The 17477-nt window shown below is 42.3% G+C and overlaps 1 protein-coding gene across 1 annotated transcript in view; it reads right to left on the reverse strand.

Moving 5' to 3' along the window:
• PAH (phenylalanine hydroxylase) overlaps positions 1-17477 on the reverse strand; it is a 71454-nt gene that overhangs the window by 14534 nt on the left and 39443 nt on the right. Inside the window, exons 5-6 of the mRNA XM_082634617.1 lie at positions 9057-9124; positions 1568-1764 (exon numbers count right to left, since the gene is read on the reverse strand). Coding sequence (XP_082490743.1) covers positions 1568-1764; positions 9057-9124 — 265 coding nt within the window. The remainder of the gene's footprint in view (positions 1-1567; positions 1765-9056; positions 9125-17477) is intronic.

Consider the following 17477-nt stretch of genomic DNA (forward strand, 5'->3'; position numbering starts at 1 on the left):
CTGTCCACACAGGAGCTCATTCTGGTCTGCTCTTGGCCAGGCAATGGACTACACACTGCACCAATGAATTGGCAAGTAAGTTTACCTAATCCAGGGGTGAAAATATTAGGAAATCCATTTTGGCTGCACATCTATACCACATTCTCTAAGTAGCTTCTATCAGTAATACAGCTGACATTTTGATCACCCATCTCTCTGGTTCCTATATCTGTCTCTCAATTTGTTCCCAATCTGGAAGGAGAATAGTAATGACAGTGATCATGTTCATAACAGCTAACACCATATAATACCTACCACATGTCAGACACAGTTCTAAGCACTCTATATGTACTAATTAATCCTCATCCTAACTCTAGGAGGTAGATGTTCTTATTATCTCCACTTTATAGATGGGGAAGCTGAGGCATACGGAGGTTAAGGCTCCTGCCCAAGGTCATAGCTACCGGCAGTCTGGCTTCAGAGTCTGTTACCTTAATGGCTACTCTATACCTCCCCACCGCCTACTATGACTGCTGTGTTCTTCTTGTTATTGGCCATAGCAACACGGGTCATTAGGCAAAGAAGGTCTTTAAGACCCTTTGTCCCTCTGCTTATGTGCCTTAGACCCACAGGCTGAAGTTCCTTCTGCTTGGGCCCCCGCTCCTCTCTTTATCTGAGAAGTCAAGACTCTAAACAGAAGGGATTCAAAAGGTCATCTAGCCGCCCCCTCTCCCAATCTATCCTAGCTACCCTCCCTGCGACGTAGCTTCCCTGGCTTTTTGCCCCAGAGCTGGCCATAGCATCTCTGCATAGTTCAGAGGCACAGAAAACTCTTTCTATAACCCTGTGGGCTATACCCCCACTTTCCCTCATTTTACCTGGCACATAATAGGCGTTTAATATGTTTTGTCTGTTTATTTTGATTTTGCTGAGTCAACGCCACCTGGCAGAAAGGAAAACACTTATCTCCCCTGGAAATGATGGGCAGGTCAACCCAGTCACGAATGTACCCACTGAGTTACTCAGATTCCAATGAAGCCCAAATTCAATGAGCACCTACTGTAACACTAGGTAACACTATTCTTTCACATTCAATATCTTATTTCATTCTCACAATTTCCCTAGGAGAAAGGCTCAAAGGCTGACAGTCTCCATTTGACAGATGACTAAACTGAGGTAGTTTCTCCCAACTAGAGAGGATCAAAGTGAGATTCCAGATACCAGATGCATAGACTTAGAGCTCAGGTATCTCGGCACAAATCTCATTTTCTTACACAAACGCACACTGCAGCCAGCTCGTAACGTAGCAGGAGCTGCAGGAAGAACCCTGACGAGGCCCCTTGGGCTTTGAGTGTTAAAAAATCCTTTCAGGAATATGGATATGGCAAAATCCACACCTGATGCCTTTTCTTGGATGACAGTGGACTAACAGTGGGGGCTGGAGGGGAGGCAGAGGCCAGCAGTGAAATCCCAGTTTTCCTGGGACAATCAACCTGCCTGCATCAGCATGAACACACTCACTTCCATTTACTTTTCTTCCCCTCCCCATCCTCCCCACACCAACCTTTTGACCCTGATGTGGACTTACTCTGCAGAAATTGAGAAACCTCTTCGAGCTGGGGAATGTTATCTTCGCGGAAGCCACAGTACTTTTCCAGAAGTGGGAAAATGTGGTTGTGCTCGTAGCAAGCGTGGGTTTTGTACAAGGACTTCAGGGTCCTGAACACTATCCCCCATGTTTTCTTTTCTTCCTCTGTGTATTCCACTCGAGGGATGGGCTGCCCACTAGGATACAGACATGAAATATTTGTCTGCATCAGGACAGGTGCAAGAGTAGAGGATGAAGGAGCCTTAGCAGAGGGAGACGGGTTCAGAGTCTGTGAGCTGCCGCCCCCGACCACAGCGGATTTCATATTTCATAAGTTATTTGAAAGGGGAAAATTCCATTTCTTCATACAGCAAACATTCATGTGACTTGGTTAAGCAAGGATACAAGCTCTCACCTCGTCCACTGCACCAAGGATTTCCTCTCACTTTGGGAAACCACTTGGCTTTTCTGCTCTCCTATCTCCTATTCTTTACCCAGTGTGGAAATGCACTTACCTGAGGGAGCCTGTAATATAAATGTGTAAAGTAGCAGGTATAGATAATAGGAGGGTGGAGGCTGAGTCAAGTGAAGAATACACCCTCTTTCTAAACAAAGGCATCCAAGTTCAAGCAAACTAAAGCAATTCTACCTGTTGGCTAAAGTGGATTTAATATGTGTACCATGAGTTTGAGATCCCTTGTTTAATGGGCATGTACTTGCTGGATTTGATATTTCTGCCCCTAGGAAGTTGTAAAGGTACTTAAATGCATGCTAGGTACAAGATCTGCTCACCTAGCATCTTCCACTATGACATAACAAAAGTACAGGGAGCTTATTAAAGTATGTATGTTGGACCTGCCCCTCAGATCCGGAACCTGTGGGGAAGGGGAGGGGCCAGGCATCTGGATTCCAATAAGCTCCCAGGTGACACACTATGATTTGAGAGTCATTAGTTCGATAGGTCCTTTTGAAAACCATCTAAGAGTGAGCTGTGTTCTGAACAGTGAAAACAAATGAAAACCAAACAAAGCCTGACTTCAAAGACCTGTGACTGTTCTCTGGGCTACAGGCCTGTTTCCTAACAGGATACACGGTGTCTGGGACAAGGCGAGACTGTTTACCTTAGAATTATGGATCATCCTCAGGCTACAAACTAGGTCCCTCCTGCCCTTTCAGAGTTGTCGCTCTTCCAAGGACATTAAAGCAAAGTCATTGTTATGTTCCACGGAAAGATGGGCAGGGATTAGGGAAAAAAAGACCGACTGTTGCTTAAGAATTGAAAGCAAGACAAGCCCAGAGGGTTCTATAATGGCGTAGGGACTGTGAAAAGAACATCAGGAAAGCCCCTGCCTATGGATGCACCATTGTTTCAGGGCTAAGTGCCGATGCAGGGAAAGAACAGGCTTTGGAAACTGACAGAGATGGGTTCACTGCTTCGCTCAGCCATTGCCTAGCTGAATGGCCTCAAGCAATTTAGTAAAGCTCTCTGAGCCTAGTCTGCACAGCCATTAGGTGGGCTAATACCAACTAACTCTTTGAAGGGTATGGAGGAGAGTTAACTGAAATGCTACGTATACAATAAAGATGTTAAAAAATAAAAAAATTTCTTTAATTAACAAAAAAGAAATGCTATGTATAAAGTACGTAACACTGGTGCTGACTATAATACCATTGGATAGTTGGTAATTATCATGATAATGGATTCTCAGTTAGAAAGAAAGGTATCTGCTGTTTCTGCAACAAATTTTCAAGAGTTAGTAGTGTCCTAGGCACCGAGCTGTCCCCCTGGTTGACATTTACCATGACAGGGGTTCAATATCCATTCCCATTCTTCCAGTAAAGCACCCTTCTCCCATCTCAGTCTGTAGGTTCAGGTAAGAGGAGACTCCACCACTCCTACCTTCAGAGGTGGGCATGTGACCAGGCCCGGTCAATTAGAGTGTCTCATTTCCCTGGCCACAGTGACTGACTGAGAGATGGGCCCATGTCCTGATGAGAGCCAATGAGACTCAATGAGAGAATTTTTTTTTTTTTTTTGCGGTACACGGGCCCCTCACTGCTGTGGCCTCTCCCACTGCGGAGCACAGGCTCCGGACACGCAGGCCCAGCGGCCATGGCCCATGAGCCCAGCCACTCCGCAGCATGCGGGATCCTCCCGGACCGGGGCACGAACCCGCGTCCCCTGCACCAGCAGGCAGACTCCCAACCACTGCGCCACCAGGGAAGCCCAATGAGAGAACTTTTGTTGATTCTGTTGAAAAGAGACAGAACCTCTGGTTGGGCTGTGGTGTCAGCCTGGCGGTGCTGGGGTCCACCTCCAAGAGACATGAGGCCAGTGCCTCTGAGCAAGGCCACTACAGAGGACACCAGAGTCAGGGGGATGGAGAGAGAATGAGACACTGAGTCCCAGACCCACCTGTGCCTCAACTACTTCCCTTAAACTTTTCACTTATAGGAGCCAAGAAAAGCCTCCTTTTTGTTTGAGTTGACTTGTAGCTGAAAGATATAAATCCCTACAGTCCATTTAGTGTATTCTTACATAAAATTTTAAAGCCTAACCCCCACCCCAGTAACATAATCCAAACCTGCTGCACCTGCCTTCTAGGTGGTTCTAGGCACAATTCCCAGCTCCATCTCTGACTTACCGCTTTGAATCTTTACTATCATATGATCTCTTAGGTTCATACATTCATTTATTCATTCAACGAATATTTATTGAACACTCATGATGCTCTGGGAATATAGCAGTGAACAAAACAGTCAAAAATCCCTACCACTTACAATGGAATGTTACTCAGCACTAAAAAAGAAGGAAATCCTGCTGCATGCAAACACATGGATGAACTTTGAGGATATTATGCTAAGTGAAACTAGCCAGTCACTAAAGGACAAATACTGCGTGATTCCACTTACATGAGGTACATAAAAGAGTCAAACACACAGAAGCAGAGAGTTGAATGGAGGTTGCCAGAGGCTGTGGGGAGGGAAAAACAGAAGGTTGTGGTTCAATGGGTATTAAATTTCAGTTATGCAAGATGATTAATTTCTAGAGATTTGCTGTACAGTATCGTCTATAGTTAATATTATTGTATTGTATGCTTAAATTTTTGTTAAGAAACTAGATCTCATGTTAAATATTTTTACCACAACAACAAAAAAAGAAACATCCCTGCCCTGTGGAGCCCACATTTCTAGTGGCGGGGGAGACAGAAAATCCACACAATTCTGTTAGATGGTGAAAAGTGTAAGGGAGAAAAAGAAGAGCAAAGGTCCCTATGGGGAGTGTTAGGGAGGGGTTTCAGTCTTACATGGGACATTGGAGAAGACCTGGCTGAGAAGGTGCCATTTGAATAAGGACCCAAGGAGGCGAGGGTTCACTCTGGAGCCCTCCTTTCACCTGCATTTGCCTGTTTGAGGTTCTGACTCAGACTTCCTGCAGATTCAGCCTGACAGCACCCATCCTTACAGTCTGAGGCAGTGACAGCTCTGTGCTCTTTACATGCCTCCTGGGGCAGCTCATCCCAACCTAGACGTGAGTGGCCCAGGGGCCCCTGCTTTCCTGGGAAGAGGCAGAAGAATCTGAGCTGTAACTCTGCAGCTTCCCAGCTGTGTCAGACCTTGGGCAAGTTATTGCCACTCTCTGATATCTATATCTATATCTATATCTATATCTATATCTATATCTATATCTATATCTGTACCTGTATCTGTACCTATTTTTTTTTCAAAATAAAGATAATCAGACCTACCTAGTAACATTGTAGTGATAATCAGGTAAGCAGTGTGTGAAATGCTGCCTGGATATAGTAAATACTTCAGAATTTAGTTTTATACACACACACACACACACACACACATCCATCCCAGCTTCCATGGTCTACTTAGGAATTGAACTCAGCACCTTTTTTTCCATCTTCTCCTTCTACCAAGAAACCTGAGGTTCTACAAGATCCTCAGCCTTTGAATATATTGTCAATTATTTTTATAAAACTATGATCTCATTAAGTAAAATAAACTAAGATATTTTGGGAAGAGTATCAATTTGGCTTGAAATAAAAGGATTTCTAGTTCAGCCAATTAGGATCCCTCTTCCAAAAAAAAACAAAACAAAACATGTTTTAAGGAGAAGACACTGCTTTTGAATTATTCCACCAACCAAAGATGGCATTCAAGGTACTCCAGCACCTGGCATAGCCTTCCTCACTCAGTCTTATTTTACACCAAGTCCCCACACATGGAATTATTACCAGGACAAATAATTTGGTGCCCCCAAAACACAACAGTAATCAGTGCCTCTTCAAAGTGATGTTTTAAGACTTTTGTTAAATATTCTTCTGGAGGAGAGTCAAAGCATCACATGGTAGATGGGCCTAGAAGAGGGTGGCAAGCAGGAGCAGGGTTTAGCTGCTTCCTTACTGTCTCCAGTAATTCAGCTCTGGCCCCAAATATATACTGATACATCTACTAATAAAACAAAATCCCACTTTTCTAACCAGACCTGCCCTCTCATCCACTACCCTCATTCTCTTCAGCTGATAAACTCCTACTCAATCTTCAATTCTCAGTCTAAATATCACTTCCTCTAACCAATTCCTCTGGTCTACATTAAAGTTCCTAATTATGTGGCCTCATGACACTTGTGTTTTGACTTTAGTCATACCTATTGCATTTATTGTTCTTTTTGTTATTGTCTGTCTTTCTCAATGATCCCCCAGAAGACAGAGTCTGTTGGTGTTGCTCTTGGCATGGGTCCTGGAACACAGTAAACACATGGTATCAACTGATCCTGTGATTCTAGCACTCAAGGGGCAGGAGTTTGAGCCCCATGTGGTAGGATGACTGGGAAGGCATTAGAGACCAGAATGCAGGGCTGTTGCCATGTAGGGTGGCACAGCCCAAGGAAGAGGGTCAAAGCTGAGTCCTGAAAGGCATGCCAATTTCTGGGGTGGGAGGAGGAGGCCAGAGGAGACTGAGAAGAAGTCTCAAAGAGGAAGGAGGGAAACCAGCACAGAGCCGAGTAGAGCTGATTCTCCTTATTGGCGGCAGTTCTGTTCCATAAAGTCACCATGAACTCTGAGTGAGTACTGAACCATAGCTCCTGTGGGAAATGCAGGACACAACTGATAATCCCTCCCTTGTCTTGTGTGTGCTTCTGGTTAAAGACACCTTGGTTAACGTATATGTTGATAGATTCACACTGAACTCACAGCCAACAGCACTACAACAACTCAGGCCTGAAGGAAGCGTATCTAACACATTCTCCCCATTAAGCACGTCAGAGCCGTCCTGTACTTAGGAACACTAGCCAGCACTTCAGCACTACGCTGGAGGGCCATTTTAAACAGCAAAATTACCGACAAAACGAACAAAAATTCAACAAATGTGGCAGCGGACTCACATTTTTCCCCGCTCTGTGCATGTCTGGGAATGAGTGTGAAAGTGCCCCGAGTTTGGGGGTCTCAAATAAATTAAGTGAGTAATCTTCAAAGAATGAGAATCAATTGTACCAGATACGGAGATAAAAGACAATTGCAAAGAAGGAAGGGGTAGTAAATAGCATCAAAAGTTCAAGAGAGATGAGCTGAGATGAGGCTGGAAACAGGCTTTGAATTGGAGGACACGTTCAGTCCCTAATGAGATATGTGACCTTGAGTACCTCACTTAACCATTTGGGATTCATTTATACAAGGTGGAAAACTAACTGGAAGATCTCTTGGTATTCCTCTGAGTACCAGCCATCTATGAATAGTTTTCAAAAACCAGTTTAACTTATCTGATGACCACCCAGAATCATGAGGCATTCAACCAATTCCATACTTCTTCATCAGGTGTAACATTTTTATGGAAAGGAGGTGGATTTGAGTTTTTCCCTTCAAATCCCAACAGCCAAGAAGGAGTGAATGTATCTCATAAGCAGTTCCTGGATTATGTGGAGAAGTGTGGTCTCCTGACTCAGAGATCCCCAGACACTCAGGGAAGTGGTTGAGAACAACTTTGCAGTTAAACAAGCCTGCATTCAAAACCAGACTATGCCACCTACTAGTTCTATAACTTTGGCAAGTTACTTAATCTTTTTTAAGCTTTAGTTTTTCCACCTGAAAAATGGGGAGTTATTATTAAAACTAAATGAAATAATGTAAACTAAGCATTTAGCAAAGCCCCAGACACAGCAAGGAGATGATAAATATGACCTATTATTACTGACTATCTCAAGAAGGACTCTTGTCTGTACCTGATTTAATGGTGTTGACCTGTCCATGCTGGGGCCACGGTGGGGACAGGGGAGAGAGGTCACCATGTTCTGTGATTACTGCTTGCCACAAGCCAAGGCCCAGCTGGGTCTAGATATGACCAAGGTCTGCACTATTCTGGATCTTTCTATTACCAGGACTCATTCAGAGAAAGGAATTTTCTCATTTTCTCTGGAAGTCTTTCCCTTTGGAAGGTAGGCTTTTATTCAGTATACAGCATCTCCTTTATCTCCTCATATTCTAGCAAAGCTGTTAGAATACCATCACCTCAGTGTTCTGAACAACCTGTTCCTTTCTTCCTGGGCATGTCTTTTCTCACACTCTTAACTCAGGAATGGAGCTCAGGTCCCAAAACACTGAGTTTCTCATGGGAGCATTTCTGTAGTTTCCAAGGACTCAAAATAGCAAAGTGGTTCTCTTCCCAAATGACATATTTGATATATGCATTTTCCTTTGACTGAAATCTGGTAGAGGAGCACAGAACCCCAGATAGAAAAACATAAACTCATCCTAAAATTGCCCTTCACATCTGGGTCACATCAGATAAAAGTAGAACCCTGAGGCTTGGCTCTCCTGAAACCTCCAATGATTCACTATTTCAGTAAAGCAGCCAACTCCTTCTTTTTTTTTTTTTTTTTTTTTTTTTTCTTTTTGCGGTATGCGGGCCTCTCACTGTTGTGGCCTCCCCCGTTGCGGAGCACAGGCTCCGGACGCGCAGGCCCAGCGGCCATGGCTCACGGGCCCAGCCGCTCCGCGGCATATGGGATCCTCCCAGACCGGGGCACGAACCCGTATCCCCTGCATTGGCAGGCGGACTCTCAACCACTTGCGCCACCAGGGAGGCCCAGCCAACTCCTTCTTGAACGTAAATGATTCTCTTTTGCCAGCCTCCGGTTCAATGTGGAGAATACCAGAGGCTGTTTTATTCAGGACTGAGGCCTTTTATAATTACTTCAGACATCCCTGCATAATCACACAACAAAGCCTGGGAGAGAGCTGGGCCCTGGCACAGAGGGTAATTTTGTTTTGTGTTGCGGTCGATTTTTTTAAATGTGTATTATTCAAGGGAGGGTTTAAACATACACACACACACACACACACACACACACACACACACGGGAGGATTCTCTACACCACACCGGTAGTTTCCCTTTGGGCGAGGGAGAGGCAGGCTAGGAGTTGTTCTTCTCATGCCCCCCACCCCCTGCTCCACCTCCCACCATGAAGAGCAAACTTACTGTCGATAGCTGTAGGCAATGTCAGCAAATTGCTTCCGTCTTGCTCGGTACACAGGATCTTTAAAGCCCTAGGAAGAAAGGAGATACTTGATTTTTCCAGGCTTTCCTGGGAGAGACCTGGCATATCTATGCATGTTTTGAATGGGGGTCCTTGAGCTCTGACGGTGCATCTCTCCTTCCCCTGCTTATACTCTGAAAATAAAGTCTCAGTTAAACTGAGGGTAAGCTCTCCCACTAAATATCATGAGTGACACATTACTAGCAATGCTTTCAACTCAGTGTGAGCCTCTGCCTTGGGATTCCAAAGTGCAAACAGTGTCCAGGTTTTAAAGATATCTCATCTACAGCATCCTAACTTGTAAACTTGCTAAACTCGGCAGAGTTATTAGGATGAATGTCTATGAAGAAGATATACAATAGCCGCTAAATTCCTGACCAATAGTATGTGTCTAGCACTGCCTCCTAACTTCTTGAGAGACAAACAGGTACATGCTTACTGCTATTGCAATTTAGAAAAAAATGCCATTTATTGAGTGTCTATTATGTACTAGTCTATGCGTGCTACGAACTTATTTTCTTTACAACTCTCACAACAAATGTGTAAGGTAGACCAGTATGATTATCCCTTTCCTTCCAGAATAAACACTGGCTCAGAGAAGTGCAGTCCGGCGAAGTTGAAGCCAGGATTTGAATCACCCAGTTCTTGCTCTTTTCACTTCACTTCAGTAAATGTCAACCTTTACAACTTGGCAGGGGCTAAACTCACTGCGATTCTGCCTCAGTACATAGAAAGGATGATAATTTCTCCTCTGAGGCTGAACTGCAGGCAGCCTTTCCTCAGCAATTTTCAAGCAGCACACTTCTGGGTGAAGAGAGGCCAAGTGTGTCTTTCAGTGTTGGGGGTGTGGGGGGAGGTCACATCCCTGAGATGGACATGATCCCAATTGGTTAAAAGGACATTTTCCTTATATTTTCTTCTTAGAGTTTTATTGTTTCAGGTCTTACATTTAAGTCTTTAATGCATTTCAAATTCATTTTTGTGAGTGGTGTAAGATAGGGGTCTAATTTCATTCTTTTGCATGTTAATATCCAGTTTTCCCAACATCATTTACTGAAGAGACTATTCTTTTCCCCATTGAGTATTCTTATCTCCCTTGTCAAATATTAGTTGACTGTATGTGCATGAGTTCATATCTAGGCTCTTGATCCTGTTCTATTAGTCTGTCTGCTTTTATGCCAGTACCATGCTGTTTTGATTATTATAGCTTTGTAATATAGTTTGAAATTAGGACATGTGATTCCTCCAGCTTTGTTCTTCTTTCTCTAGATTGCTCCTTGACCTTGGTCTAGGGAATGAATTTTTGGATATGACACCAAAAGCACAAGGAACAAAGCAAAAGTAAATAAGTGAGACTCCATCAAACAAAAAAGTTTCTGCACAACAAAAGAAACAACTAACAAAATGAAAAGGCAACCTAGAAAATGGGAGAAAATATTTGCAAACCATACATCAGATTAGGAGTTAATATCCAAAGTATATAAGGAACTCATACAACTCAATAGAAAAAAAATCAAATAATCTGATTTAGAAATAGGCAGAGGAGACATACAAATGGCCAACAGGTACATGAAAAGATGCTCAACATCACTAATCATCAGTAAAATGCAAATCAAAATCACAATGAGCTATCATCTCATACTTGTTAGAATACCTATTATCAAGAAGACGAGAGATAAGTGTTGGCAAGAATGTGGAGAAAAGGAAACCTTTGTGCACTATTGGTGGGTATGTAAACTGGTACAGCTACTTTGGAAAACAATATGGAGGTTCCTCAAAAAATTAAAAATAGAACTACCATATGATCTGGCAATATCACTTCTAGGTATATATCCAAAGGAAATAAACTCACTTCCTTGGAGAGATATCTGCACCTCCATTTCATTGCAGCCTCATTCAAATAGTCAAGACATAATAAACAACCTAAGTGTTCACTGACAGATAAATGGATAAAGAAAACGTGGTATATACAAACAATGGGATATTATTCATCCGTAAAAAAGAAGGGAAACCTTCTGACAACACGTATGGAACTTGAGGACATTTTACTAAGTGAAATAAGTCAGACAGAGAAAGACAAATACTGTATGATCTCACTTATATGTGGAATCCAAAAAAGCCAAATTCATAGACAGAAAGTAGATTGGTGGTTGCCAGAGGATGGAGAGCGGGATAAACAGGGAGATGTTGGTTAAGGGGTCAAACCTCCAGTTATAAGACGAATAAGTTCTGGATCTAATGTACAGCATGACAATTATAGTTAACAATAGTGTTTTATATCCTTGAAAATTGCTGAGAATAAATCTTAAATGTTTTCACCACAGGAAAAAAATGGTAATTATGAGAAGTGATAGAGTTGTAAACTGACCTTATTATGGTAATCACTTCACAATATATACATGTATTAAATCAGCATCAAGCTTACATGATGTTGTGTCAATTATATTTCAATAAAGCTAGAAAAAAGGTCATTTTCCCCCCAAAATTGATTGTGATCTGAGTTTTAGTAAGACAAGACAGGTGTCACCACTATAGAACTTTGCTTTGTCCCCTGCAAGCATTTACCAATAAACCATGCCGTCCATCACTTTAGCTTGAAATTTCTCTGTCCCACCATCCCTCCAAACCAAGACATTAGTGAATCAAAAACAAAGGCTAATGTTGCGGAGAGTAATATGTAAAGACTTTTTTTAAAGGATAAGTACTCCCTGACTTTCAGATATTGTTTTTTGTTTTGTTTGATTAGTTGGTTGGTTATTTTTTTGTTTTTTTAAAATCCAGCTCTACCAGTAATTCCAAAAAACCAAGGTTCATGTATATAATGCAATTTCACCTGAGAATCCATGGCATAGAGTCTGGCATACAGAAAGAACTACAAACACTTGCTGAAAGAGGAAAGGAAGAAAAGCATAAGGGGGAGGGAGGGATAAACAAAGAGAGGGAGGGAGGGAAGAAAGGAGCTCCCTATTTTGTTTCCCAGGATATATTTTGAGAAACAGAGAAATCTAAATGTTTCACACTGGAAAAGTAAAGTAAAATTACCATACTGTTTAGTTTTTTGTTCTAAAACTAAATCTCAGATAAATTAAGTGATTACTCAATTCAGAAAAGATTCCAGGACATGGTCATTACAAAGTATAACTATCGTGTTTTCTCTTAAGCACTGAATGGTTTTGAATAAACAAGCTTAGGAATCTGAAAAATTAAAACTATGCTGGGCCCTGTTCTACTGGGTGAAGGTAAGTTGCTGTGGGATGATATAGTAAGAAGATTGGGCACTATCATTTTATTTCCAAGCAGCTCTAACACCCTTTTAGGAACCTGTCTACTGGGCTAAATGAAGAACACATCTCCACACTTAGGACTCAAAATATAACATTAATGTTTGTCAATCATTAATGCTTGACCTTTACAGTCATCCTCACCTACAAGTCTTATTTAACAGTCATGGCCTTCTCTAGCCATAGACAAAGCATAGACTTTTGCGCTTCTGAGGTGCCTTGGAGAATATCTATATTTGTATTTTGATTCAGATATGAAGAAAGTGAAGCCCGTAGAGCCAATTGCCCAGGGGCCCTAAACTGCAGAACCTGTACCTCCACATGGGTTTTCTGGTCCTAGCCAGGTGGTAAGCTGAGGTTTGAGGGTTGAGACAGGTAACCAGGGAGACAAGCGAAGAATTCCCTTAACCAGTGGATTTCCACTTCATTATACTGTCTCCAGAATGGGATGCCCATGGCAATTTCTCTTCCCATTTATCTTTAATCTTCAATGTACTTTGTCTAGGCAGTTTAAAGACTTTTCCATCAGTGAAAAAAAAAAAGCTTAATATAAAATTATATATCCAGTAGGTATCAACTATGTCAGAGGGATTATATAAATAGTATAAAAATGAAATGATGGAATAAATACAACCATATCCAACAAAAGGTATGAAAATGGGAACTGTTTTATTCTTCTGTACTATTTAGGCTTTTGAATTTTTCTCCTGTGAGTGTGGATTTCTTTTTCCTTTTTACAGTTTGAGTTTATTTTATTGTTTCACTTTTATTTATTTGAAGTATAATTGATTTATAATATCATGTTAGTTTCAGGTATACAGCACAGGGATTGTTATGCATACATATACATATATATCTTTTTCAGTCTTTTCCCTTATAGGTTATTACAAAATATTGATTATAGTTCCCTGTGCTACACAGTAGGTCCTTGTTGGTTATCTATTCAATATATAGTAGTGTGTAGATGTTGATCCCAACCTCCTAATGTATCCTTACCCCTTTTATAATTAGAAATAAAGTAAAATAATATTAAAAATCCATCTCAAATTATTCTGGGAGATGACAGCAGATTCATACACTGAGCTACACCAACGCATCCACATATAATATAATACAAAGGTCTTCCAGATGGGAAGGTTTCTAACCACGGTCCTTTGCCAGCTCAAGTTTCTAAGAAGTCCATTATCAGCCTGCGAAGGGACACTGCCAACTAGGCGGCTCTCAGTTAGCAGCAAAAGTCTGGAGTCCATCTCTCAGAGATGTGGTCTTGCATCCTCTGGGCTGCCAGGTGACCACAGGGCTCTGCAGACATGTGGAATACACTCTGAATTAAGCTACAGTTGGTGATGACTAATCATCCTGTCTCAATTTAGACTAATAGCAGCAATTTCAGTAGCACTGCATGTAATTTATTTATAATCACCCTGTCTCAATTAAGCTAATAGCAGCAATTTTGGGTGCACTGCATGTAACCAAGTATGTTTTGACAGGAAAATATATTGCTGGTGGAGGAGTGGTGAGGGGGAGGGGGAAGAGAGGAGGAGTGGATGGGAGAAAGGGGAAAGAATTCTACAGGGTGCGAAGTTGTAACATCACCTGCGGTCCACATGCAATCACTTTCCTTAATCTCAGCATTTTTGTTACTTGTGGTGTTGAAGTCTGTGCTTTTGCTTCAGTGGGGATTTTGGGGAGACGGTAACCATATGGAAAAGTCTTCCGAGTGAGTATTCTTCTAGACTGAGATCTTTATCATTTCTTGATATCATGGCAGAGATTAAACCTCAGAAACGCCATCTTTAGACTACTGAAGTTGAACACGCTGGGTTGGATTACTCACTCATTCAATCCCTAGGAGCATGGCCTGACGTTGGTTAGTTCACCTCTTAGAGCCCTAGTTTCTTCATCAGTAAAATGAAACTAGTAATGGTAGTTACCTCACAGTGTCGGGTGGATTAGATTAGGTAATGTAAGCTGGGTATCAAGTAAAATTCCGAGTGCAAAGGAGACAGTGAAAAAATGATGCATTTGTGCAAAATGGTGGGAAATCCACAAGCTGAGAAGTCTGGCTCAGAATATGAAAAGGATGTACTCTGGAATGGTTCACTCAGTCCCGTCACCCATCCCTGGGCTTTTAAAAGAGCATCTGCCGAATTCTTACCTTGCTATTTATATTGCATCTAGGGCAATAGTGAGAGGCTTTCTGCATTCTATCAGTCCCACACCTACTGGAGGAAGGATGGTACACAGGAGACAAGAAGTTCAAAGTCGTATTTTTTAACTACCTGCCATCGCCATGCTGTAGACACTCACCAAAGACTTGCAAGTCAATAGACAAGGACAGTGCTGACCACAACCCCTCCTCTTGCCCACTCTGCATTGCTGGCCATGGTCACCACCAATAAGGCCAAGAAGACTATTCTGGAAAAGATTCGGATACCTGACTTCCTAAGTCAGTAATCTGGGAATTGTTTTACCTCTCTCCTCTTCACGTTTGATAATTTTTGTCCATTTTTCCTTCCAAATATCTTGAGTTTATCCTTTTTACTTTAATCTCACTGCTACACTTTGATTCAGGCCCCCATCATTTCTCTCCTGGACTACTACAACTACTTTCCAAGTGGCCTTTCTTTGTCTGTTCCTCATAACCCCCTCCCACACTTCAGCCCAAGGAGACTTAACAACATACAAACCTGGTAGGGTCTCTCCCTGCTCTACAGACTTTCAATGGCTTCTTACCACTTTTAAGATAAAGTCCAAAATCCTTAACATTGTCCACAAGGTTGTACGTGATCTGGCCCTGCCTACGTTTCCAACTACAATTGCCTGTATACTATGTCTCCAAATTTATCCAAATCAGTCTTATTTGAATTCTTTGAACACACTATGCTTTTTCCCATGTTAAGGCCTTCACACATGCTGTTCCCTCTGACTGGAACACTCTTCCACACTCTCTCAGACAAACAAGCTACTACTTGGTCTTTCCAACTTGATTTCAGCTTTTAGGAACCTACCTTGATTGTCCTGAAGTTTATTGGTTTCTCTCTACAATAGGTTCCCTCAGCAAACTGAGTGTTTCTCCTTTCAATCATTATATTTGTTAATAATTACTAAACTCAGGAATCTGTTTATCTTACTTATCACTGGATTTTCAGGGCAAAGCGTACTTAGCATACTCCTGAGTAGGAGCTGTTAAGAAAAATTATGCAAAACTTAGGCAAAAAAAAATTACTGTGTGCCTTTTCAAAGTCCTATTAGATCACTGTCTAAAAAGCTCACTGCATGCTCTAGGGGCAGGTATATTTGTTTGATGTGCAACTGACTACTTAGTAAGGCCCAGACTCTTCAAAGTTAGATGTTGACTTATAGAAGATTGGTAAGTTTCAAAACATTTATTTTATGATCGAGTTGCAAATGACTTCTGTCCAATAGAAAACACTCATGGTGACGGCTTATTGTTTTATAGGACGTTAATCACGTGTATTCACCTTTTCAGTCTCATTCCGGCGTCCTACTTTTCAATGACCGTATATATGCTTTGGTCTCTTGTATCTTCCTTTGCACCATCTTTGTCATTTTGTTTTTTCCCTTACTAACTGAGTCAATGGATTTTTGACAGATGTTCACTATCTACCTGTATCTCTTTAAAAATTATGCTTTGACAGAGCAGCTTAGTAGAAGTGCAAGAAGTCTTTGATGAGGGACTTCCCCGCTGGTCCAGCGGTTAAGACTCCATGCTCCCCATAAAGGGGGCCTCGGTTCGATCCCTGGTCAGGGAACTAGATCCCACATGCATACCTCAACTAAGAGCCCTTGTGCCACAGCTAAGACTCAGCAAAGGCAAATAAATAAATAAATATATATATATATATATTTTTTGTTTGTTTGTTTGTTTTAAAAAAGGAAGTCTTTGATGATTCAACTAGCTGGCTAATCCTTAGAACAGACTTTGACAGGGTCCTCGGGTGGAGAAGGATGGATGGGCAAAGGAAGAGGGAAGGAGAGAAGTACTGGAAAGACTTCCCTGCTCTTGGGGATGAGTGGGGCTCTTTTTGGAGAGCAGGGAAAACCAATATCCACAGCTTGAAAGACTGAAAAGCAGTTTGAGAGATTTAGATCAAGAAGTAGAAAGAGACACAGAAAAGCAGTTGTATTAGCTAATATTTTCTCCACCCGAAAGCCTCCCCTTGTGCAGATCTTCAGCTTAGACACAGGTGCAGGTGCCAGGGAAACTGGAGGAGGGAGCTCTGGGGTTTGGGTCTGTGTGGCAGAGGTTCCTCGTGCTCCCCAAGATCTGAGCCCCCCCTTACTTTCAGAGAACATTGCTAAACCACTGTTCCCAGCCTCCTTCGCAGGAGGTAGCAGCCCTGTGACTGAGCTGCAGTCGGTGGAATTCGAGTGAAGGTATGTGAGTCACCTTGAATCCTGGATCATAAAAACCTCCCAGGTGGGGCTTCCCTGGTGGCGCAGTGGTTGAGAGTCCGCCTGCCGATGCAGGGGACACAGGTTCGTGCCCCGGTCCGGGAAGATCCCACATGCCGCGGAGAGGCTGGGCCCGTGAGCCACGGCCGCGGAGCCTGTGCTTCACAACAGGAGACACCACAACAGTGAGAGGTCCGCGTACCACAAAAAAAAAAAAAAACCTCCCAGGCGTAATTTTTACTTTTTCTTCTCCCATGCCTGGGAGAATGGAGACAGCTTCCAGGACCCGGATGAGGGTGCTGCCATGAGATGGAAGGAGACTTGGTCTCTGCCAAGATTGCATAAAGCAATTTCCCTATTGACCAACACTGGAAATGAACTTTTATTGGGTTAATCCATAGAGATTTGGGGGTTGTTTGATAAACAGTTGGCCCTACTGACCTTGTTACTAGAGGGCTCACCTCAGACCTCCCTCTTTCCCAAAGTCCTCCTTAACCATTCCAGTCCCAAAACTGGACTGAACCTTAGAACTGATGATGTGTAGTGTATGCTATCTGACTCATTAAACCTCATTAAATGCTATCTGACTCATTAAACCTGGTGTTTAATCATGTACTTTGTGTGTTATGATTTAACCAAATATTACCCAAGCTGTGTTTCATG

This window comes from Mesoplodon mirus, assembly GCF_964341445.2.
Source record: "Mesoplodon mirus genome assembly, chromosome: 11".
Taxonomy (NCBI): domain Eukaryota; kingdom Metazoa; phylum Chordata; class Mammalia; order Artiodactyla; family Ziphiidae; genus Mesoplodon; species Mesoplodon mirus.